Consider the following 26,841-nt stretch of genomic DNA (forward strand, 5'->3'; position numbering starts at 1 on the left):
CCTCCCACATATATATATATATATATATATATATATATATATGGATGATTTCTGGCTGTTTAAAGATTCCCCTCCCATATATATATATGAAAATAATGATTTCTGGCTGTTTGAAAATTCCACCTCCCATATATATAAAAATGATGATTTCTTGCTGTTAGAAGATTCCCCTCCCATATATATATAACAATGATCCTTTTTAGGACTCAAACATTATCATTTCACATTACATAATCATCCCTCTGTGAAATCCTATGTATAAACATTACATATACAACATTTTTTTTATACGGTATACAAGATGCACTTTCATGCATTGACATAAAGGTTAATACTGATATGGAAATTTACACAGGTCTCCAAAAGCGATCCTGATCTGTCTATACAATATACAATATAATTCCATATTTGAAAAATAGACATTTCCCTCTGAAATAATAAATTTAAAAAATACATTATCACATATACCATGCAAAAGTGAATTTCGTTAAAACATTTTCTGCGATTGTCGTAATGATGTAAAAATATAAAAAAATACCGAACTTTGTGGGTCAAAAGCAGTCTTTCTGGCGATCGCTATTGACAGTACCAAGTGTTATATTCTGAGGATCATTTTCTGCCTGTTACAATAATATGGCCTATTTCAGAACACGCGGTACAAAACATTAATCCTCTAAAGACACATTAAAGTCAGAAATGAGGTGATAAATGAAGCATGTGGTGCGGATGGTGGACGAAGGTGCAATGAACAGGGATGGAGTGACAGAAGGTCTGGATAAGTGCATTATTCCACAAATGCCTTGGAGTAGAAATTATTTTAAAAGTGCTTAATGTGGAAAACAGAGAAGCTTATAAGGCACGTGTGTGTCGGATTAGAAACAGACCACCAGAGGCATGTTTAGTCACCTGATTTAAGAAATGAAGCTAGGCTTTTAAGTTCTTTTTGGTACTGGAGAAGTTCAGGAATTCTGAAAACAGCATTGGGATTATGGAAAGTCATCAACGACACGAGTCACATGATTATCAGATGACTGCTGTCCTCGTCGAGCGAGCCTTGGTCCAAGACGAATCATATGATAGATCAATCCAAGGAGGTCATTGAAGATGAATTTTTCCAGAAAAGAGATTTCACACTAAGGCACGCGTTTCTCAGTTTGTTACATTTGCACAATGTTGTAATCATGCTTTCAGCATTACACTGTCAGTACACAAACACACAATGCACTTTATTTTCTGGGTATTATTACTGGTCTCAGCCATCTCCACCAACCAATCTATCATCACGTGTTACTGGGGAGAGCCCCTTATTCCTAGCATGTGTTGGCATCTGGGTTAAGACACGTATGGCTCATGCCATCTGTACTTACACACAAACTACACAGTAGTTTCACTCTTCCAGAGCCCTGTTTTCATTACTGTAGTGCTCTCTGTAGTTGCAAGGTTGATGTCATACTTGCTACCTTTTAGGACACCATTTTGGTTGCCTGTATTAAGTGGATAAGACCTCCGTTTGTTCTCCCTTTCCATGCTGTTTGCTTGTTTAAGATTGTCCCGGCTGGCACTTTTTCGCTGTGCCTTGGCAAAGTCCTGAGCCTGGTGCCCACTGCTGTCACTCCCTTCCGACTGTGTAAGAGCCCCCTCTGGATCCCTAGCTACTACCCCTGTCCTGCCATTGTTTAATGGGCTATTCTTACTATGATAGCTTTCGGAATGACTGTTGTGGATGCTGCCACTCTCACTGGAAGGCAAATCCGAAGAGGGTCCACGGAGCACCTTTAACCTATGGTGCTTCCCTTCCCGGTATTGCTTAGTTCTGCTTTTATGGTTCCTGCGACTGTGCAGGTTGTTCGTATACCGGCTTTGGGCAGTCACAATTTTGTTATTGGTAGGCTCACTTTCTTCAGAGCTAGTTGGCTTGGGTGGGCAGCTTTCTGCTTGATTCTGAGCCACCTGCAAGTTGGTGATTTTGCAAGGTCCTGTATTAGAGTTACTGCTGTTACTTGGGGATGATGATGACTTTACGGAATGGTTGCCATCAGGGTTACACCCAATAAAAACTGGCGGTGTGTCATCTACCGGAGAACTGGTCTGTACATACGCTTGAATGGGCAAAGTTTCTGCGTATAACGGGCAGCAAGAACGCTGAACATCCTGACGTCGTATGCAATGGTGAATGAAAATAAACAACCCCAGGGCAACGGCTGTCACCCCATAAAGGCAACTGAAGATTATATTCAGATACCATACTTGTGACACAGCAAAGGCTCCAAAAATCCAAAGGATGATGTACAACACATGGACAATAACCAGGGACCAGAACTGCACCTCCAGGGAATAGATGGCGTCCACATCTGGTGGGGCTGCTGAGTTAATGGTGACGGAGATGGAGGTGGAATCACTCAAGAGGTGGCTTATTCCACTCTGTGATTGCTGAGGATCGCTGGGCTCTCCGATATCCTTCTGCTCCACGGGTTGATGCTTTAAATTGATCCCAGCACAGAGAAAGTAGATCCAGGTGATCAGCAGAATAATTGCCGCTGGAACATAAAACGCAGCGAGACTTGGCCTCCATACCAAGCAGCAGCTGAGAGAGAAAATTAAATGTTAGTGTAAACCAATCAGACACTTGATAAATCTACTTTGCAAATGAAAGGAAACTTACTAAGGACTGTTGTCCCTGTAGTTGTTAATGTTCACAGCAGCCGTGATCCCACAAATGATAAGGGGAATTCCTCCAGCAATCAGGTAAAAACTGTGAAGAACACATAGAAAAGTGTATGAGCATGCAGAAGCACTATGAAGAAAGAGAAGAAATATCTACTGCATGTGCAGCGTAACATATCGGAAGGCCAAGGTCTACACAATCCCATTGTTCTGTACAGGATGGCCACATAACATTCCACATGTCTTATGTTTCTCTATATCAGCAAACAACATCCAAGCATTTGCCATTCCCCATCAGAAAAAGAGAAGCATTACCAGGGAAAGAAGTAGACACAAAGTACCATCAAGAAGTGCTCTCATAACTGGGTTTATTTGACGTATTGGTAAGGAAATAAAGCAAATGCCATGATTATCAGTTACCTGAGCATAGGTCTGTTGGGCGTCTGAACGGCCTCTCCTTCCTGCTGTGGTTGTGGCTTATGGGTCAGCTCTTTGTAGATAACTCTGGCCTTTAGAACCATCCACAGAAGGGTGGACAATGAAGAGTAATGCAGGATGACGCTGACCTGAGAGCAAACACAAGAGTCCGGTTATAAGTCTTTCTTTCCGTAATCAAAACTTTATAGTGCAAATGTCAGGATTTGGTGAACAAAGACCATCTGGATCCATTTCTACTATCCAAATCTACACATAGGGGCTGATTTATTAAAGCTCTCCAAGGCTGGAGAGGAAACACTTTCATCGGTGAAGCTGGCTGATCCAGCTAATCTGGAATGGATCTGGTGCAGGATTGACGTAATTTGCTAACAAATAGCAAATAATTTTTAAGAAATCCATTCCAGGTTTCTGGATTACCTAGCTTCACTGATGAAATTGTATCCTTTCCAGCCTTGGAGTGCTTTAATAAATCAGACCCACAGTGATTTGGAGTATATTGACACCTATGCAAGTTTTTTTTTTGTGTATATTGTGTTAAAGAAGTCTCCTAAATCTCCTAAATGGTGTTTTCATGAGTCTCAACACACTGGAAGAACGTATTATAACGTATTATAAAGTATTTAACGTATACACTTATTTTGTAACATTTGCGCTCTGTTATGTGGTGAAGGTCATATGTGCTTGGTTACACTGTGAATGGCAATGTCGAAAATATAACACATGCACTGTATGTTGCAGTGTATGCGCAATAATGCATACACATAAATACATACATGTGCGATGAGCCTAAGGAGCCTATCTATGTATAAAGAAACAAACAGGCTGTTCAACAAAAAAATTTTACAAAAATAACATAATTTTTCTCCCCATTTATAAAAGTAGCGATCAGCTAAAATGCAGGATTTACAGAATTGACACTTTTATTCCAGAAAATACCACTATATTTATATGGTTGCCTGGAAAATGTTTGCCACTTTGTGAGGAAGAGTGAGAAGGCCTCTGCCAGTCTCACAAAAATTTCCTGGATCTTCCAATGGGTCCGCAAAACTTTGGCGAACCGATTTTGCTGACCCATCAAAAGTTCGAGGAAATTACAGGAAGATTCTCACGGCTGGATTCATTTATGAGCACAGTCGCGGGACTCCTGTGTTCTTGGATAGAGAATCTCATGGGGCTATTTGTTTCATACATCTTGATCAACACTTTTTCTGTTTTCATAATGCAAATAGGTGGGTAGTCCCCAGGTTACATAAGAGATAGGGACTGTAGGTTTGTTCTTAAGTTGAAGTTGTATGTAAGTCAGAACAGGTTCATTATTTTAATACAAGCAATTAGGACAGATGTCTGTCTCAACATATTATTAGGTAGCGTGGTGTCAGTTACGGTATAAAATCCTCACTGTGAGTTATTCACAAAAAAAATTAATTTCTGGAGCAAGCTGTGCTTTAATTTGCAAAAAGAAACAGCTGCAGAGTTTGTCTTGGTCCTTAAAGAGTTACAAAGGGTGCAGAAGAGCTCAGTCTCAGCTGTGTTAGCAAAAGATTTCTTCTGAAAGTCATGCATTTGAATGCAAAAAAAAAGGAAAAATTATTGCCATTTTAAAAATCTGACCATTAAAGGTAGTGATCAAAGGAAAAAGGTGAGCGAAGAAGTAGTAATTTGTCATCTGCCACTTCTTCATAAATAGACCCTAAGGTGGTTGTGTTTGGGCAGTAGTAGCTTAATAGTAGGGTGGCATAAATCATTCCATCATTAAAAAACAATTGTCCACCATTGGATGATTCTTTAGCAATGTTATGTATCACCCTTTATTTATGTGTAGAAATGTATAAAAAGCCATAAAGTTATCGTAATGAGAAAACTTACAGCCTGGCACACAATCAGGTATCCACTGAGTGTAATTCCTCCAGCAAACACGGCTGATGTCATGGCAATGTGGAAGCAGAGATTCAGCAGCATATGCCAGCCCTTCCGCGAGATCTGGATGGAACTGGGAGAAAAACACAAACCCAGAAAGCATAAAATACCATTACATGAACTAGTTATGAATGACAATTACTACAATGATTATTATTATTACGGAATTCTCCCTAAAGTTTTTTTTAAGCTGAGAGGGAGTAAGCTGTAGGTGGGTGGTGGCCCCTGTATTGTGACCCAACTTTTCAGTAAAAACTCCAAAACAGCCGGGTAGTTACTGAAAAGTGGTGGGTGGCACGCTCGGCTAAAAGAGGAAGGGGAGAACACAGTTAATATATCATTATTATTTCTCACCTTACATAATATATATATATATATTCTTGTGATCTTTTTATCTGACAACTATCTGTTCGGTGTTATCTTTATATATAATATAATAACATGCAACTGATGGGGGAATGCTTGCAAAAAACATGTCTGTCTGGTGACACCACCCTGAACCTACCTGTGGTTTGCAATATAGGTAATAATGGTTGAGAAAAGGCAAATCAAAAGCACAGCTGTGCAGGTGTAGATGATGGGATGAAGGAGCTCTGTGCCATTCTGGGTAGACTGTGAGAAAGTGTTCAACTCCTGTTGAGAACAAATACAAAAAATAAAAACAGGTTCTCTGCCATCAATAGTAACACTGAAATCCAAATGAAAATGGGTAACGTCTCTTACCGTCAGGATGGCAAAGTTGTTGAGTTGTAGACACTGCATGCTGGTTATATTTGTCTCCTCTGCCAGGACTTGGCAGCCCTCAGAGCTCCAACCTCCATACCCTTCCAGAGCTTTAAAATTCCAGTGGGCAGGGAGAGGGTCAGATCCGTTGACCAGGTGTCGAAGAGTCACAGTGACAGCATCGGTGAGGTTACCAATTTCACAACCACCTGGTGGATTTTATTGAAAACATGAATTCAATTTTATTGTTTAGGATTTTTTTAACATATTTGGTAGGAGTGATTGAACAGAGCTGGAGAAAAGAGATCTAAAGAAAGTGAAGTTGTAAGTTGTTACTAAGTGATCATTGTGTTTCCTAATCAGAGGTCTCATACCCTTTTTTGGGTATAGGAACCAAGCGATGAGGTTATGGGACCTCTGAATTTTCAGGTATAGGAACCTAATTATCAGGATATGTGATCTCTTAAGTTTTGGGTTTAAGAACCAAATAATGAGGGTTTGGGATCTGTGAATTCTTGGGTATAGAAACCAAATGATAAGGGTATGGGATCTCTGAATTTTTGGGTATGGGAGCCAAATGACGATGTTATGGGATCTCTGAATGTTTGAATATAGGAACCAAATGATAAGGGTATGGGTCTCTGAATTTTTGAATATAGGAACCAAATGATGGGGCTATGGGTCTCTAATGTTTTGAGTATAGGAACCAAATGATGAGGTTATGAGATCTCTGATTTTTTGGGTTTAAGAACCAAATGATGAGGGTATGGGATTCCTGAATTTTTGGGTATGATGAGGGTATGGGATCTGTGAATTCTTGGGTATGGAAACCAAAGGATGAGGGTATGGGATCTAATAATTTTTGGGTATAGGAGCCAAATGATGAGGGTATGGGATCTCTGAATTTTTGGGTATGGGAGCCGAATGACGAGGTTATGGGATCCCTTAATTTTTGAATATAGGAACCAAATGATGAGGCTATGGTTCTCTAATTTTTTGGGTATAGGAACCAAATGATGAGATTATGGGATCTCTGATTTTTTGGGGTTTAAAAACCAAATGATGAGGGTATAGGATCTGTGAATTCTTGGGTATAGGAACCAAATGATGAGGGATTGGGTCTTTGAATTTTTGGGTTTAGGAACCAAATGGTGAGGGTATGGGATTCCTGAATTTTTGGGTATGGGAGCTAAATGATGAAGTTATGGGGTCTCCGAATTTTTGAATATAGGAACCAAATGATGAGGGTATGGGTCTCTAAATTTTTGAATATAGGAACCAAATGAGGAGGTTATGGGATATCTGATTTTTGGTTATAGGAGCCAAATGATGAGGGTATGGGTCCCCGAATTCTTTAGTTTAGGAAACAAATGATGAGGGTTTGGGATCTCTGAATTTTTGGGTATGGGAGCCAAATGATGAGGGTATGGGTTCTTAGGATACTTTCTTTTAAGATATTGCTCTTTATGTTGCCCCTAATACTGTTTATACCAGCAAAGGGAGTATGTGGATATATTGAACAATCCATTGAGGATCTGTAATGTCCTATTGTTCATAGCATGGTGTCTGGTTCTAAAGCTCCATTTTAGCTCCAGTTTTCATTTTTCATTCCTATTATTTACTTACCTGTTCCCACAAAGATGACCGGAGTAGATATGCTTCTCCGTTTCCCATCTTCTGCTAATCGAGAGGAGTTTCCTACACTTCTGAACAGCTTTCCATTCCTGAAGGCCAGGACCTGAAGCTTGCAGGCCGGGGATGAGGATGAAGCAAAGAGGCTTCGAGGAAGCTGGACTGAGGCCAGGGCGAGACTGTTCTGGAAGGAAGAGGCAAAATGGTTTAATTACCAAGTTACATATAGAACTTTCCAATAAAATATCAGTCTTTCTCTGGACTCCTTACAACCTAACTACGCAATATAAAATTTTCTTGCAATCTCAATCTTAAACTGTACTGACTTAAGGATCACTTAGGAAAGAAAGACGTATCTCACATGACAATCCCAAGTGTGCATACTATGGGTTCTGTGGTCACTACCTATATATATACTAAATATACAAGGCAACATTAGAATATTGGAAATTCTTTGAAATAAAATAATAGATAGCTGCAGACTGAAGTGAAAATGTAACTCGGGTTTCATAGCAATCCTTACCTTCCATCTTGCACAGTTGTACAGACTCCTCTCCTCTACTGAAATTACTTACTTACTGCAACAAGTCAGATACGGCCCATTTTATTTCCTGGTTGATAGACACCTAACATCATCCAGCCCTTTGCTCCCCAGGCTTACTGACTTTATCCAGACCCTTTTAATTCATTGGATTTCAGGTCCTTTAATCATGGAGTGTCAGCATCATATGTGGGCATGATTGGCCTGCATTGCATTATGAAGCACAAAGAACTAAGGATGGTGTCTAACATTAGTTATCTTACAAAAACAGATTTATTTAATACATTTATTAGCATATTGCATAAGGTGGAAATTAGGAATGAGGTAAGGCAAAATATAAGCAGATTAAGCTTTAAAGTTTGTATAATCAGGCACGTCATTATTGGAGAAAGGGACAGGCAATGTCTCTTCTGCAATAGTGTGACTTTCCTGTCTGATCACTCAGTTTTTCTGGCATAAAGCTGAGCTACACATGCGCAGCTCATCCCGGCATGGCCGATTGAGATGTCCAAAGATCATTCAGAAGAGGAAGGATAGAATGTGAGAGGTAATTGGCCAGGTTTAGTTTTGTTTAGGAATTCCCACACTTGCGTAGAGTATCTCCCACAAGATGCAACATTCCTTCTTTCTCCATAAAGATGGACATCATAAAGATGTGACGCCAACAAAATCCAAGGGCCATTCCTTTTTTTTAACATCAAATATCTGTATGCATGCTCAGAATAAATATCTATTTCCATGTCGTTGCAAATACCTAATGAATATCCACTTGTTGGCACTGCTCATCCAGCTGTCCTTTACTAAAGACCAGCTGAATTCACTTTGGTTGCATGGTGACATGACCCCAGGAAGATGGACAATGCATCACAGTAGAACTGTATACAGCTAAACTAGATTTCAGCTAATTTCCCATCACTGAGACACAACTAGAAATGAGAAGTTCACCCAAATCTGTTTCCATGGATAGCAACACACAATAAGAGATAAGAGATATGAGAACCTAATGATATTTTATATTGCAATGTAACTGGTAAAACCCAAGACTGGTCCAGTTCTGCTGTTGTAGTTGCATTCAGTAGTTACCTTGATGTGAAAGTTTCCTAAGGAGACATTTGTTTGTCCGGTGGTACAACGAAGCTTCAGCCTTTGGTCAGTATGCGTATTGGTGTCATGTTCTTTCCTCTCTCTGTCCTGCCTGTGGCCACCGCGTCCTCCTTCCTTCCTCTGGTACGCTGTGCAGCTTAAACCAACAAAGCTATTGGGCTTGATAAGGAAGGCCTCCAACGCAATGTTCCGTGTACTCTACCAGTATAAAGGATGAACATAGTTGCATAATTAGAATCAAAAGATAGAATGGCATGTTGATAAGTCAAGAAAAAAAACAAAAGAACAACAATAGGAATGTTAAGTACATCCTTAGATGAAAATATTACCTGCCACAGCATTTCTAATTATGTTTAACTAGTTTTGTGATCGAAGCACAGTCAGATCTTTGGTCCCCCTGCACATTATACTGTAGGTAAAATGTAATTTTATCCAAAACCTAATTGTTTTGTTATCAACAGAGTACAGAAGAGTCAGAACTTTACAGTTTCTGCAGCTGAAACACTTCACATTCTCCACGTTGTTTTTCTAATACTTAATCGATGATGAATTTGTATTATTATTATTAAATAGTATTTATATAGCGCCAACATATTACGCAGCACTGTACAATAAATAGGGGTTGCAAATGATGGACAGATACAGACAGTGACACAGAAGCAGGAGAGGACCCTGCCCCAAAGAGCTTACAATCTAAGAGTCTGGGAATGTTTTATTTGCTATGTAAAATCCTGAACACACAAACTTTTGAGTAAAGAGTCTATACCACAGAGAGGTCCTGGGAGTTACTGCTGACTGTCAGGTTTGCAATCTTCTCCACTGTCTGGACAATGCTGCTGCAGGCTTTATCTTCCACCTGGGCCAACCACAAGGTATGGTCATCCACCAACATCATGTTACTGGCCATCTCCAGCATCACATCTGCCAGCTGAAAGAAGAACAATATCCTTAGCTCATTGTATCACAACCTTCAGTACATAATGTTACTGGTTCTGGTGGAAATCACTAATAGAAGATGAAAAAATAATTTATTTCCTGTAAAATGACTTTGACAGTTGGAGCCCAAACATTGAAAAGGTTAAGAATCATTGTATTAGACCGGAGGTTATTATGTTATGACAAATCCATATAACTATGCAAGGTTACAACTGCAATAGTTGCATCAGTATATCGATCAGCATATTAAGTGTTTTTTTCACATTCCTTTATTTATTTATTTCTTGATATATATATATATATATATATATATATATATATTGTGATGGATTAGCTTCAAATGCACTCATTGCAGGGGTTTGGCCCTGATTTAATAAAGCTCTCCAAGGCTGGAGAGAATACACTTTTATCAGTGAAGCTGGGTGATCCAGCAAATCTGGAATGGATTTCTTGAAAGTCATTTGGGTTTTGTTAGCAAATGTTTTTAATCCTGAACCAGATCTGTTCCATGTTTTCTGGATCACCCAGATTTACTGCTTAAAGTGTAATTTCTCCAGTCTTGGAGAGCTTTAATAAATCAGGCCCTTTAAGTTCAATTTGGGGGTGCTCTACCTTCTTACTTACAAAAAAACTCCAACACAAAGCAATTTTCCAGGGTTTTCCCTCACATTAGGGGGATTTTGGCGATAAATGTCATTAGTGAATGACAATAAAAAAAACAAAATAGTCTCCGGGCTCTCTTGCTATTGGACCCTTGGACCTAAACTTTGGTAGACCTCCTGGGCTCTCCCAACATACAGGCTGCACACAGACTCATCACCTGGTCTCAGGCTGAAACTCCCCGATTCAGTCAGCTGCCTTTTTATTATCAGTAACCTGGAAGAGGGATGGAGTGCCTGGCCCACCCATTCCTTCCAGGACACTCAGGGCCTAGATCCCAAAAAAGATGCTGCAACCCTTCAACAACATAATTACTATCAGCCCCCATCATGGCCCTTTACTCTGTTTTCCAGGGAAAATTGAGGTATATGACGTCAAATATCTTTCAAATTTGGCATCACATATTTGATTCTACCACAATATATATATACATGAAGGTCAAACTGTTTAGAAAAAAAGTCCCAACCAATTAACCAATGTAAAGGTCAGTATAGGTTATCCTTACATCTTTGACTTGATCAACCAAATCAACAAACTTCTCCATCATTTTAGCCACGTAGATGACATCCATCATATCTGTGAAGCTGGACGCCTCTGCAGTGTACATTCGTAATTGCTGAGCCAGAGTTAGGACATTGGACGCGTTAATGGGCATCTGAAAGACAGAATTATTGTACATTTGTGCAAGGTATACATCACTATAATGTAGAATGTAAAACATACAGAACAATGATCTTCCAGGTTGGGCTCACCTTGGAGGATTGACATCCAGCTTAGCAAGACCTAAGCATACCTGTGCTTTGCTGAATTGGTTTTCATGTCCACTGCTCTAACACAAGCTCCCATTTTTATATTCCCTTACCATTTAACCGTTGGGAGTGAAAAAATTACCCTGTATTTTCTTGATATAGAAGAACATATTCCTCCGTTTTATTCCTCTTTTTTTATAGTGATTGAGGTTGGTGATTGGTCCAGGAATAACACAGAGCCAGAAAACTATGTGTAATCTTCAACCAATTGGGAAGTTCAGGAAAGTTGTGTAACTTCTGCTGGGAAGTGGACATAAAGTGTACTTGTAGCTTGTATGGCAGAGGGTGGACTAAGTCATCCCCGTTCTAGTCCAAGTTGAGTCTCAAGTCATTGACACCGAGTCCCAAGTCAAGTCTCAAGTCACCAAGATTTCTTCCAAGTTGAGTCCCATGTCAAGTCACTACATTTATCCCCATTTGTCCCCATGTAGAAACAAAGCTATGATCCTGTTCTGCATTCTAAGTCCACGGCTTTCTCCTCTGACAGCTGAAGGGGAAAGGGAGGAAGGCAGTGAGGCTTCTGTAACACCACCCTCCTCCCCGCCCTATTCAGCTGTCAGAGAAGAAAGCGTTGGACTTAGAATGCAAGAAAGGTGGGAAGGAAGGCAGAGTTACAGAAGTCTCACTGCCTTCCTCCCTGTCCCCTTCAGCTGTCAGCAGAGAAAGCAAGTCACAAGTCCAGTTACAAGTCACTGGAGAATACCCAACAAGTTGAGATGCAAATTATTCATTAGACAACTTATGTCAGACTCGAGTCCAAGTCGCGCGACTCAAGTTCCAACCTCTGTTGTAGGGTTACACAACTAAGTGCCATTGGGAATACAATTTCATTTAAACAATTCATTTCCCATGAAAAGGTTTAGGTAAATCCACTTTCTGTTTCCTGTCTAAAACTTTGTCTATTGCACTCTGTAGTGTGGAATAAATGAAAGACCCAATGGGAAGAGTGAATATCCTTAATTATGGCTAAGGCAGGTGTATGTAGTTGACCATTCAGAGAGATCTGACCAGAGACTCCATTGACTACACTAAGTATTGAAGCAGCCAATGGATATTAAAGCTAACTAGCATAGTGAATAAATCAATAGAATATAAGGCAATACTGAAAACAGTCTACAATGCCCAGCAATGTGGTAATAATCACTATTTATTTTACTTACCAGCACAAAGGTATAAAGAATCCTAGTGAGATCATTAGTATACAGGCAGTTAGAGTAATCGCCTTCGTCCCAATGCCCTGATCGATCACAACGACGGGAAGCTTTCTGTCCAATGCCATTATGGGTGATAGTCGTAAAAGGATATTGCAAACAAGGCTGATAGGCAGTAATTCCCGCCAGAGTGCGAGGCCACCTATATGGAAAAAAGTTACAATTATTTCATGGTAAATCTTGGAGGGTAAGGAAAGAGGGATTGGTATTACCAGCTTTTAATGTAAATAGGTTGCCTAAAAACTGAAAAAGTTTAGGGTACCATTTCTGGAAGTACCATATTATGCAATGTTCTTTCATGTTATACTGAGCTGCAAAGCATGTCTGTTAGCTCGGTATATTGGGGTGCAATTCTCAAAGAATGGCACCCCAACCCACCATTGGCTACTTCATTCTCAATGAATTTCACCACATTGCACCGAAACAAGTTACTACAATTATTAATATTATTAAACAGGATTTATATAGCGCCAACATATTATGCAGCGCTGTACATTAAATACAACTACAATGCTATAATGCGAATGGGTTCTTATGCTCATAGGCCAGGCAGGGTGCAGTTTTTTTTACAAGCAAGTCTGCACAATTAATTTTTAAGAATAGATATTAATATAAAAATGGATTTCCATACCCTGTTTTAATTTTAATCATTAAATCATGTGACCTTCCCCGACCTTACATTATCTTATATAAAATATGATTTAAAGAGCAGTTTCAAATTTTAATATTAATAATTTTAATCAACATTACAGATATCTTAGAACTCTGGCAAATACTTAAAGCCCTCAATGGAAAACTCTGATCAAGAGAACTGGCGGCTGGTCTTTGTGGGATGTTACTGATTGCTAACTGATCATTATTTTTTTTCCAGCAGAACACAGGCAAATACACAGAGCAATGGAATGTCTGCAATAAATCAAAGAAAATGGGTAATCTTGTCCAAATATGCAGAGTTGTTAGTTACAGCCAGCAGAGGGCCCTGGGATAGCAATATAAGGACAATATCCAGAAAAACCCACAGGATGCTTGAACAAAATAAAAGCGATTCCATAAATCTACGGGCTCCATAAAGATTTTTTTTTTTTTTGCTTTGTTTGTGATTAACTCACAGTGAGGATTTTATACAGTAACTGACATCACACTGCCTAAAAATATGTTGAGACAAACATTTGTCCTAATTGTATTGGTTAAAATAATGTACCTGTTCCGACTTACATACAAATTCAACAAACCTACAGTCCATATCTTGTATGTAACCCGGGGACTACCTGTAGCTGTAACAGGTAACTGGGGGTCTACACAATTCTTGCAATTGATCAGCCGATCAGTAAACCGGCATTGGGAGAAATGACATTCGCATCTGGTTACTTGTGTCTTGCAACCAATCAGAACTTACACTAGCACTGTGCATTGAATCCAACAATTCTTTTTTTAAATTAGGGTAAATCTAATGATGATTTGCACACAGCTCAATTAAATACATATGATATAGATTTTCTAAATTATATTATAAACTTTAATGGGGAAATTTAGGTCAAGTCTATGTATAGTCTTTCATTCATTTCTAAGAGTCATATAGGGATTTTACCTCCATTACTAACTCTCAGAATTTAATGTCTAATGCTAAGTATCCCTTTGGTTGAAAGCCATTGTAGCTACCACCATACTTTTCAATTGGCACAACAGAGTCCACAGAGTGTTAAATATGTGGGACTAACAACATAGGAAATTTACACTCTTGTTACAACTGAGGTCACGAAATCCAATCTCAGCCTGATTTCTGTTTTCTTCAGTTCTGATGTGGTAGGTTATATTGCTAGACTAAACTTAAATTTAAACAAGGGAAATTCTAATAGCAAACACACAAGCGAACACACACAGTGTATAGAAACAATGTGGAGGAGAGAATGATAATTGTATGGGTCAAATGTTCTTGCATACTGCACTACAGATATTTCCTCTCATCTCTAAATGAATGGATTAGGAAGATATGACCATGTGACACCCAACGTAGAAAAAAGAGTTGATGTAAGACTATATTTGCTAGTGCCCCTGCATTAGTGTGAAACTATTGTGTCTGCATGAGGAGGTAGAACTGGTTTACAGAAAGTAGGTAGTGATACAACTCAATTTCTTTGTCCCATGACTGTCTATCAGGCATGACAAGAATCTTCCCTTTTTTCTAGATACATTTTTAGAAGATACATAAGAGACAAAGAATAAGGAAAGAGAAGGAAATAATGGCCTGAAAAGAAGGTAAAATAGGAAATAATAGGGAAGAAGGAAGTGCACGGGAACAGAGGGAATACGGCCTTACGTAACAATTAGAGAGGGAGGTTCATATGTCTAGTTGTACATTTTCCCTTCTTTTTTAAGTTTTGGGTAACATGCCACCATTTTATTGACTTTTTCCCAGGCTTTACTTGTATCTGGTTTGAAACCCAGATGAACAGGAAAATAAAACTTGTTGCAGAATATGCAGCCTATTACATTTTGTAGGTTACTAATATTATCCAATGTTTATATAGCACTGACATATTACACATCGCTTTACAGTTATGTCACTAGCTGTCCCTCAGGGGCTCACAATGCCCCTATCATAGTCATAGGTCATTAATAAGGGCTACTTTTTGGGGGGAAGCAATACATGTTTTTGGAATATGGGAAGAAAGCAGAGTACCTAGAGGAAACCCAGGAAGAACCTGCAAACTCCATGCAGATAGTGCCCTGGCTGGGATTTGAACCTAGAAACGAGCACTGCAAAGGCCCTAGTGCTAACCACTGAACCACCATGCTGTCTGTAATCATATGATCATTGACTAAGTTCCAGTACTGTATTACCACCTGAGGCCCACAAAAATCTACAATAAAAATTTGAGAGAATAAAAAGTGCTTTAGTGGTGACACTTGATTGAATCATCCCTATTTTTATCAGATTTTTCCATACGTAAGATTGCTATAACGATGTGTTAAGAAATGTAAGTAAGCATGCCTATTCATGTTATACCTCCCTAAGTCGGGATATGCACAAAGTCCCGTGCTTATGGAGGGTATTAAGTACAAGGCTTATGCGGGCATATGACTGACATACGGTCCTGCTCCTCTCAAGTTCTGCTAAGATCCTTCATTAAAAACTGTCCTTTCCTATTATTCCAATGGTGAGACCAAGAGTGGAACAGCAGAGACGCATTCTGGACCACCATATAGATTGGTAAAGATGGAAAGAGACTAAGGCAGTTCCGTCAGCAGCCCCCAAGGGCTGCTTTAGAATGTTAGGACTCTGAACCCTGTCACTTGTCCAGCAGTGCTGAGAGAAGATAAACAGGATTTGATGTAACATCTGGTAACCGCTTCTGCCTGGATATTAACTCTGCAAATCTCTCATTTCCCTCGGTACCTTCCTCCTACATCCTACCATGATTTTGAAGGCACAAGCAAGGAGTGCAGAGAGAGTAGAGGGGGCCAACTAATTGAAGCCACATTGGCTGTATCAATAATTCATATTCCATAAAGAAACAGACACCGCCTGCACTGCACGGCATACAGCCCTTTATTCTGAAGCCAAGCAAAATTCCAACACCTTGAATTTTACACCCCGTGCATTCTGCCAGGACAGGCCATGTGAAAGGAACCTCCTCTGCAATGCTGTTTAATAGTTTACAGATGGGCCTTGATCTGTTCCGGTTAACACCCTCCGTGCCAACACCATTTGCTGAGCAATATTGGAAGTGCTATTAATCTACAGGTGTCACCTGTGCCCTCCTCATTCTTTCTCCCTCCTTATAGGTGGGGAAGAGGAGGGGTCGTCTCTGGGGACAAATCCACTAACCATGAAAGGTCCATATATTTTACATTCCTAACTTCCCCATCAGCTATACACCAAATATTTGCAAGAAGGAATGAAAACACATTTGCCTGTGTTTTAAATTTATTTCTTTAGTCTCGCCCTATAAATATTTCAGCTGTAAGATTGCATAAGGTGGCTCTGACCCCATCCAGAGAGGTCATAGAAAGCGCTAGCTATTATCTCATTATCCATTATGAAATGTTATTTTATACCAGGAAAGCAGCTGGAAATCATGGTCAGTAAGATCAGACTGAATGAAATGCATTCCTCCACTAATGCTAATATTGCATTAATCTGCATAATCTGCTTTTTATTTAGTGAAAGCTTTTTATGATTTTAATAAATAACGCATTATAGATAAACAGGTTCGGACAAGTTGGACAAAGGCACAAAATTCCATCACTGCGTGGACGCCAACAGTCGCTATTAGTTCTAGGAAGAATTTTGCAGCTTATAATTGCACAGAATGAACCTGCACTGCTACTAAATACTGCATTAAATATCCCACAATGATATACAAAACCCGCTAGATAAATTAGTAATATGTAGGAGAGAAGGAAGCCATGTCCTTGTGTTAGGTTCATATTGATTACACTATTCCTTTAAGTGCACATGCATGTTCTCATATATACAAGATGTAATAATACTGTATTTTATATGTAATATAATTCCTTCTTTTTTTTCTGTAATCCCAATTTTCCCTGATGTATTGTTTTGCAAAATGTTTTATACTGTTATTGACTCCATCTCAACTGCAAATGTAAAATGTAAAAATCAAAATAAGAAATGTTATAAAAAAAACAAATCCATAATGTCAGGTTATTTATGGAGAACTATATTTGCTCATATGCATTGTATGCAATGTATATGCATACATTGTACAATATATTAAATACCATGCCTATAACATCAAAAAAATATAATCCCATTAAATAGGCCATTGCTGTTTCTAAAGGTGCCTGAATGTAGAGTATTCGCAAGTCTAAAACTTTACACTGATTCATATCAGAGTCAGACACTCTCTAATGCTGACAATGAATGACTCTCAAGTGAGTCAATGGCAAGTCTCCGGAAACATTTCTGTTCAATTTTTTGGAATCGGTTAAAAGAAAAATTATGAATAAAGGTTGAATTTGTAGGGAAGTTGTATCAATTGCACATCATATTTGGCTTGTGATGCCCGGTGATGACAAGATTGTCACTATGCCAAGGTATGTTGGTAAAGATTTTTCTTTACATGTTGTCTCATGGTCACCCAGGGAAACAAATGAATGGTTCAGTACGACCTGCCATAAAATAATGAAACACAAGGTTTCAAGAGCGAGGAGCTGGCTGGGAAAACCAGTTCCCACCACCTGTAAGAAATTAGGCCTACAGGCCTTCTGGAGTCCAAAGCTATGACCGGCCAAGATTCTTGTGCCTATGTAGATATTTTATTATGTTTCTAATGATAATGCCTTTGTTGTAATGGTTGTTTTTTACCTTGATACCATCAAAAAAACTGTAATACATTAATGGTGCTCCCAATAAATCTTTGATACAATAATGGTGCCCCCAATAAAACTTTGATACATTAATGGTGCCCCAATAAAACTTTGATACATTAATAGTGCCCCAATAAAACTTTGATACATTAATGGTGCCCCCAATAAAACTTTAATACATTGAAGGTGCCCCTAATAAAACTTTGATACATTATTAGTGCCCCAATAAAACTTTGATACATTAATGGAGCCCCCAATAAAACCTTAATACATTAAAGGTGCCCCCAATAAAACGTTGATACATTATTGATGCCCCCAATAAAACTTTGATACATTATTAGTGCCCCAATAAAACTTTGATACATTAATAGTGCCCCAATAAAACTTTGATACATTTTTGGTGCCCCCAATAAAACTTTAATACAATAATGGTGTCCCCAATAAAACTTTGATACATTAATAGTGCCCCAAATAAATCTTTTATACATTATTGGTGCCCCAATACAACTTTGATACATTAATACTGCCCCAATAAAACTTTGATACATTAATAGTGCCCCAATAAAACTTTGATACATTATTAGTGCCCAATAAAACTTTGATACATTAATAGTGCCCCAATAAAACTTTGATACATTAATGGTGCCCCCAATAAAACTTTATTACCTTAAAGGTGCCCCCAATACAACTTTGAAACATTAATAGTGCCCCCAATAAAACTTTGATACATTAAAGGTGTCCCAATAAAACTTTGATACATTAATAGTGTCCCCAATAAATCTATGATACATTAAAGGTGCACCCCATAAAACTTTGATACAATAATGATGCCCCAATAAAACTATGATACATTAATAGTGCTCTAATAAAACTTTAATACATTAAAGGTGCCCCCAATAAATCTTTGATACATTAAAGGTGAACCCAATAAATCTTTGATACATTAATGGTGCCCCAATAAAACTTGGATACATTATTTGGTGCCCCCAATTACTCTTTGATACATAAATGGTGCCCCTAAACCAAATATATCATTGGGCTGTGTAAGTTATAGTGATCAAATCCTAAGCCATAATACCTCAAATGAACCTTGGTATTGGCACACATATAGAGATGATGTCTACCACAGACAACTCTACGTAAGAATTTTTTTCCCTGAGCTCAGGTATAGCAATGTATGTGTATTTTATATTTGTATTACTTTTGTTATATAAACCAAAAAGAAGAAAATTCCAATGTCAGCATCCCGATGTACATTCTTTGCGAATAGTATTTAGTGCGCACTGAACAGAACACCTACCTGAAGTCCCCTCTATTGTTGGTCACCCTGTCGGATGGACAGTAGGATGCTGACGTCTCCAGAACTACCAGCTCCACCTTTTTGCTGATGTTGCCATACTCAGTAGACACGCTGCATTCCCATTCTCCATTGGCAGACAACAAGATATTGGATAAGATTAAAGCACTGGTGGGGAGGAAATAAAAGAACAGGTCAGTAAACCAAACTTTGGGGGGATAATATAATATCTAATAAAAGTTTAGACTGTAAATCTCAAAGCAATAAAACATTTTTCATAGCCGTCATTCAGATCTTTCAGACTATCTATTATTTTCCAGGTAATGCCTGAATTGGATGAGTGGTTATGGAATGGCAGGGAGTAATTTTAGGACTGATACTTTAAAAAGAAAGGTTTTAATTCATACATGAATGTTGCAGAGGTAACAATACTGGAAAAAAAAATGTAGCTTTTATCACAGGGATTTCCCTTTTCATGACACAGACATATTAAGCATTGGTTCTATCACTCTCTATTCCACCAGAAACCAAAAACCAAAACAATGTTATGGCTAGAGGTACACTAGAGGCATACCTGCTATATGGTCTGCATGGGGGTTCCAGATCTGACTGCCGAGTCTGGCTAAGGGATCACAGGTGCAGCTGAACAGAATTAAATGATAGGGCAGGTAAAACAGTTCACTTGTGTTTTATGTGTTTTGAATCACGGGGCACAGGTTCTTCTTTCCAGGCTGCCAGCTGCAGATTTCTCGGGGTCTCAGCCATTTCATTCCTGCTCCATATATTGGCCTTTTTACCAGCCCATGTGGGCATTCAATGACCTTTGACTGAGAACATGCAATGGACCTCTCTCAACTGTGCCATGCTGGCAACCAAAATGGCAGAGGAAGGGGGGTCTGTATAAGCAAAGGCAGCACTAAGCTTCTTAAAATGGACAACAAATGTCAGGATCTCCCACAACTGTGGGGGTGATAGTTACACCCCAGATGAGAATTATAAACCTCATGATTTTCTATAGCTTTTTCATTTTCTAATAGTATTAGCAGTTCACCGGCTGATTTTCTGTTGTGCCTGCAGTGGTTCTTGAACTCTTTTGCCTGTTTATATCACTAGACTACAATACTCTGGCACTGATCATTCAGGAATCATAGTCATATGCTATGCACATGCATAGGCTCAAGCTGAAAAGTGATCAGATTCCCTGAAGTGAATTAGGGGAGCCAGGCTGGCTGGCTATCCAACAGAGAATTTAAAGAAAAAGAATTTAAACCTTAACAAACCTCTAAGGTGTAAAAGATATTCGAATGAAAAGCTTACATTAGCCAGTGAAAGTTAACATGACATCAATTAGGCCCATTTGTATCAGAACGCAGAAAGGTCAGAAGTTATCAACCATACAAATGAATATAAAAAGTTGCTGTTTTTGATGTGAAATGTGCTTGGTTTCTACCGTTCACGGGGCAGTTTATTGTTTTTTTTCTAGCTGTCACAGTAGTACATTCATATTACTATATGTTCACAGGATAGAATTATTTTGGTCATTCAAAAAATGAACCCCTATATCTTGTATGGACCAGTATGGACATCCAGACAGATTTCATCTTTACTATTTCCATACAAAAAGAACAATTGGCTGTGTGGTTCTCCAGAAAGAAGTAATTGTTCTACAGATTCGGCATGCATGTACATCTAATATACTACACAGTGTTTCTTTAACAATGATCTTTATTAGTTTTAATGCTGCAATATCAGAATAAACCAGAGGCATCAGGAGTCAAAGGGGGCAATAACAACTACAAGAGGTCAGGGGGTAACGAACTGAAAGCAAATAGCCGGGGGTGTCACCCTTAGGTGTCCATAATGTTCGGCTTAGAATAGGGTCCATTGAGATCATGGAGCAGTCCTGAGTAGGAGGTAAGGCAATATTTGTGGACCCAAAGTGTTATGGGGCTAAGACAAAATCCAGGTCAGGGCAGAAGCCATACAATTGATGCAACAAGGACATGGGTGACAGGCAGGTAAAAGGAAAGGTGAAGAGAAGTAGAGGAAGTGGGGGTGCATGAATTAAGGAAGAAGAAGGGGGAGAGTTCGAGAGGCAGTCATCCGGAGACATGGCAGGAGGCCCACGCAAAATCCACTCAGTGCCTCGGGTGAAAGACATGGGTGGCGATATGCGATCCATGGTTCCCACATTGCCATGAACCGAAGGTGTATATCAGAAAGGATACTGGTAAGGGAACACTTCCGACTGCATATCAGCTCTCTAGATAGCTCCACAGTGGTATCCAGGTACGCCATCGATATAAAGAAAATACCAATGGATCTTGATGGATATCAAGGAGTAAATAAAAATAAAAAATCTGTTTTACATTTTTTAGATTGCTACCTGAAGATTAAGTCATTTTTACAAAGCAATATTGGCAAAAGAAAGCCCAATTTTCCCCATAGGACTATGTATGTATTACTTTGGTATCTTAAATAATGACAAAGTTATTACTGAAGAAGCAGTTAAATAGTGGAAATCTAACAATAGTTCTGGTCCTTAAGTATATGGGAGATATTGGGGAATAAATGTTTTTTAGTGTCATATTTTACATATTCTTGTAGTAACTCCCTCCCTCTTCTGCTCAGACTGAGCAGTACAAAACTTCAATTAGAGAGAAAATCTGAAAGCAAACAGCTCCTGTCTTGCTCATAATGCCTTGTGAATGTTTTGCCGTAGGTAATACACCTTGCAATAATTTTTTGTAAACTATTTTGTAAATATTTGGTAAAATATTTTGTTTGAATAAGAAATATAACTGATTTAAAAACTAAAAATACATGTTAATATAAACATGATAAAACAATTGTTATTCCTATTTAAACCCTATTCCAATTCTTACATGATCCAATATATTATCTTCTGGTAAAGAAAGAAATGACCTATTCTAAGGTCCAGCTGAAGCTAACCCACTATATTACCCTAATCGTACTTTAACCCTCCATAATGTAAAACTAACACCTTTCTGCATTCTTATACATATATATATATTTTTTTTTATACATACTGGGATCCAATTGCTAGAGTCTCCTTTCTTGCACACAATGTCAAAAGCCTTGCATGCACCAACTCATTACCAAAATTTACCCCAAATGCTGCCTTCCCATACCTCTGACCCTATTTATCATCTGAGATACCAGATGCAGATATAAACATTTTGATGAGGGAATTCACGGCATAGTGTTGTCTATGGCAATAGATCAGAGGACACCATCAGATGAATTAATTGAAAATGAATAGATATGTTAGGTGTGGTTACATTCTAACTTTTTGTTTTAAAAAAAGTATATATTTCTAAATAAAGTCTGAAAATAACACAAATCTGGGAAAGACAATTTCAGGAAAGGTTCTATTCTGGTCACAGTAAGAAGGAAGTTAACGCCAGAAGTAATAAAAACAAACTCTGTTATAGAGTAGTGGGTGCAAGGAAGACCTTACCCCGAAGCAGGAAGATCCATTAACACTTAGGGAAAGTACTAAGGGAAAATACTTAGGTTGGAAATATTTATGTTAAGCATTCCAAAGGACCTCAATTCAAAGTTATTATTAGGGTCATCTTAGGCAGCTAATATATTGAATAACCTTTGGTAAAGATAAGAGTTTCCTTGGCTAAAATCTGAAATCGGTTGAAGGTTCATTTTTCTCTATTTTCCAATGTATTCGGTAAAGGTAATCAGACGTGGATCATCAATTCTTGGGAACCCATCTGAGGATATAGATTCAGTAATTCTACAATGCTATATGTAATAAATGTGCTATCCTCCAGACTGAGACTCCCTTTTAGCTGATTCTTCCTTTTTATGTAATAACAATAATTATGTAATAACCAGCCAAACATATACACATGGGAAAAGAAGAGGAGACATTTCTACCCCCTTCTAGTAAGGATACCAATATGAAAATCTGCTTTATTAAGTGGACTTTACGTCTACATTTCAGATAAAAGAACAATTATAGAGTAGGAATGGTAAACCCTTGTCATGGTCATCAACCAAACCTTCAACCTGCCTTAATTTTCAAGTGCCAGTTTGAGAATTTACTAAGGTCATGGCCATGGTTGGTCATATCATTGAGGTTTTGGGCAGATAAAAGCATAACTCTGCATTTATTCACTTTTGGTGCCCAACCTGCCCAATTATGGACCTTAGCAGTTGGAACTTGAAGCAGGGAGTATTGATTTGCAAATAATAAAATGATCACTACAGACGTCATGGAATGTGTCCACACTCCCTCACTGTCTTCAGCAATATTCTCCAGTCTTCAATCAAACTCATATCATGTTCACAGTCATTAACCATCATTTCCTCTAGAACGCCTTATTACATATACTGAACATTCTCTGCAGGCCTATGGTGATGTCAGGAGCTGAGCTGCCCCCTACATCTGCTAACTTCACACCAATTGTTCTAGAAAAAAAATGATGATACCTCCTGCAGCTATAAATAAGGTCATTCTTCAGTTTGGTCAAATTTTTATTGTTGTTTTGCAATACTTAATATGTCAGTTGCATGTGCAGCCCTTCCAAGGGGGTAGTTCAAAATCATAATATATTATGTATATTATATATACAGTAAGTGTAAAGAAAAAAACATTTAGGACACATTTATTTTTCAAGAAAAACACATGGTAATCTGCTCCAAGGTTCATAGCAAACTGCTGCTATGCCACCCAGGTGCTGCAAAGCTCACAATAGGTCAACACATTTGCACAGAGTTTTCCTTGCAGTTGCAGTGCGGCTCTTCCTCCAGAGATAGAAATGCAACCATGTGCGCAAAATCTACTTTTCAATTTCAGGAACCACATTGCAAATCAAAAATTTGCACACAATGGTTCTCAACTGCTTCTTTCAATAAGTGTGGTTGAGCCTGTGGCACACTGCCAATCTGAAAGGGGCCTTAAGCTGCGTACACACGTGCAATAATTATCGTTGGAAACAAACAACTAATGACCGTTCATCCGATAATCGTTAACAAAAAAAGTGCAGAATGATGCAGATGAACGAGGATTGTCGCTGGAAACAAACAACTGTCCTGGCGGATCTGGTTGGGCAATGATTGTTTGCTTTCTATTGTGTGTACGGTCGTTCAGTGATCATGGATTGGTCTGTGACAGACTTTCTCTGGTACATGTCCCTTCCTGCATCGTTCAATAGATTGTATCTAGCGTGTGTACATTATTGGTGGATTATATTTGAACGATCGTATCGTTACAGCATGTACAGAATTGTGCACAATACGATCATTCAAAATAATCGTGCATAATCGTTTTTCCTTTGTTTTCTAAGGACAATTATTGCACGTGTGTACCTAGCCTAAGTGTTATACATTATTTAACACTTAGTGCTAGGTAATTTGTAGCTTTTGTAAGACTTTAAGCACATTACCAATTGATTCCTAGTCAAACAACAGGAATGAGGGAAGACGCCAATTGCCTGAATGAAGCTGGTTCCAAATTTGCTTACCAAGGTGGCCACACAGTATTTAGTTCCTACTACATAGTAATAGTAATAGTCTCCTAGCTAGTGAACAAAGAATTCATCTGTTACCTGAATGGTAACTGGTTAGCATGTTTAAGAAATGAGGAAGTGCTGATCCAATGTCTCTCTGTATAATATATAATATTTCTTAACTTTATATCCAGTAAATCCCTGCACCAAGCTGGTGCACCAGGGGAGCATTGTGTATCTACATATTTTGCTTTAAAGCTTAGCTGGGAATATACTTTATAACATTTTTTCATTTTTTGATGATTTTAGTAAAGCAGATGTTCAATGCCTATTTTTAGATATATTATACTATTATTAGAAGACACTTCTGGGACATTATAGTAATTGTTGGGCAGGGATCCACAATGTGCAGGTTTCTGTAAAACATTGGGGTGGTTGAATGGCTTTTTTCTCCTTTATTTGGTGATGGTGATTATTTGGTTCTTTATTTGGTGGTACTCATGATAAAGTACAGCATGTATTTAAGGGACACAGATTGTTCCAATGCATTATCTATGACAAAGTTTGGATATGGGCACCACATTGGCTCCAAAGTATGCTAACCACTTCATGGGGAGATTGGAAACAGATGACATTTACCAAAGAGGAATGACTGGGTTATTCTAGTCAACCTTTAGGCCAGATGAACAGATGTAAAGCTGGTTGTAAAAAATATCAGCAAGTTTGAATTGAATATTCATGTTTGAGAATGTGTAATGGGGATTATCTCAATTTATCATTCGCATTAGGTTTTATGTGTAGCTCATTAGAAAGGACAGAAACACATTGCAAGGGAAAGGCCAAAAATACAATATTACATGCTGAAAGTTATCCATTTAATGCAATCAGGGGAATGATACAAAGACATATTTTACAGCACAGAGGAATTATTCATCCTTGGAAACCTTTGAGTCACAAGCGCGGGATCTTTTTAGGAGACTGATGGAGAGATTTTTATGAGAAACATATGTTAGAAAAAAGCTTTACAAAGAGAAAAAAAGAGATAGGAATGCTTTATATTGTTAATGCATATGCCAAATCATATGACCAACCATATTTTCAAATCTTTTTTCTACATCTATTTTATTATAACTGAAACTTTCCCCAGAATGATTTTGTCCTGGATATAAGTTAAGAAAATATAGGAGTCTTTTTATAAAGCACAGAATCTGGCATTCACTGAAACATTTCCAGGTGGAGAATCAAATGCTGACATTAAAACAAATGGACCTGGAAGATTCTCCACCAGGGACTGTTTCAGTACATTTGCAGCTTTATAAATAGTCTCCTAGCTAGTGAACAAAGAATTCATCTGTTACCTGAATGGTAACTGGTTAGCATGTTTAAGAAATGAGGAAGTGCTGATCCAATGTCTCTCTGTATAATATATAATATTTCTTAACTTTATATCCAGTAAATCCCTGGCTTGTGCTGGTCTTTGTAGTGTTACATATAATAAATAATACATTTGGCCCTTTGGTGATGGGCCAAATTTGAGATCCCCTATGCCTAGTCTATTTTACTTGAAAGGGAACTGGTTAGCATGTTTAAGAAATGGGGAAGTGCTAATCCAATGTTTCTCTGTATAATATATAATACTGAATTGTTATATTATACCCATGTGTAGTATACCTTTGGGAAACTTTATTCCTTGCATGTTTTTTAGTTACCCTTGTATACTTCTGTTTAGAGAAGAGGGTACATTTTTTAAATTTATGATTACAATATTTATAGGAAGCTGTATAATTAATATGCCGGTTCATACTTCAATAGGCATACCAATACCACCGAAGTTGACCAAAAGAATGCCACAGGAGAGCTAGATGTATCTTACAGGAGGCCGTCATGTTAGCGACTGTTGGCATGATATAAAAATGTTAAGAAGGCTGCCATGTCACAAGAGACTGTTGGTTGAGGACGGCTTACTGTACAATACTAGAGATTGCTGCCAAGCTACAAGAGACTCCAGCCAAATCTGTGATGGGGAGATGTTCTCTAGCATAACACCAATGTAACACCAGGAATTTGGGTGGAATGGTTAGTATTAGAA

The 26,841-nt window shown here is 38.3% G+C and overlaps 1 protein-coding gene across 1 annotated transcript in view; it reads right to left on the bottom strand.

Moving 5' to 3' along the window:
- Nucleotides 1–26: 26 nt before the first annotated feature.
- ADGRA2 (adhesion G protein-coupled receptor A2) overlaps nucleotides 27–26,841 on the bottom strand; it is a 139,072-nt gene continuing 112,257 nt past the window's right edge. Inside the window, exons 8-19 of the mRNA XM_072402773.1 lie at nucleotides 19,267–19,431; nucleotides 12,585–12,777; nucleotides 11,121–11,270; nucleotides 9,786–9,947; nucleotides 8,999–9,217; nucleotides 7,369–7,558; nucleotides 5,743–5,951; nucleotides 5,525–5,652; nucleotides 4,969–5,092; nucleotides 3,085–3,230; nucleotides 2,663–2,752; nucleotides 27–2,584 (exon numbers count right to left, since the gene is read on the bottom strand). Of these exons, the coding sequence (XP_072258874.1) occupies nucleotides 1,375–2,584; nucleotides 2,663–2,752; nucleotides 3,085–3,230; nucleotides 4,969–5,092; nucleotides 5,525–5,652; nucleotides 5,743–5,951; nucleotides 7,369–7,558; nucleotides 8,999–9,217; nucleotides 9,786–9,947; nucleotides 11,121–11,270; nucleotides 12,585–12,777; nucleotides 19,267–19,431 (2,986 nt within the window). The 3' untranslated portion in view covers nucleotides 27–1,374. The remainder of the gene's footprint in view (nucleotides 2,585–2,662; nucleotides 2,753–3,084; nucleotides 3,231–4,968; nucleotides 5,093–5,524; nucleotides 5,653–5,742; nucleotides 5,952–7,368; nucleotides 7,559–8,998; nucleotides 9,218–9,785; nucleotides 9,948–11,120; nucleotides 11,271–12,584; nucleotides 12,778–19,266; nucleotides 19,432–26,841) is intronic.

Source organism: Pyxicephalus adspersus, chromosome 2, assembly GCF_032062135.1.
Source record: "Pyxicephalus adspersus chromosome 2, UCB_Pads_2.0, whole genome shotgun sequence".
NCBI lineage: Eukaryota > Metazoa > Chordata > Amphibia > Anura > Pyxicephalidae > Pyxicephalus > Pyxicephalus adspersus.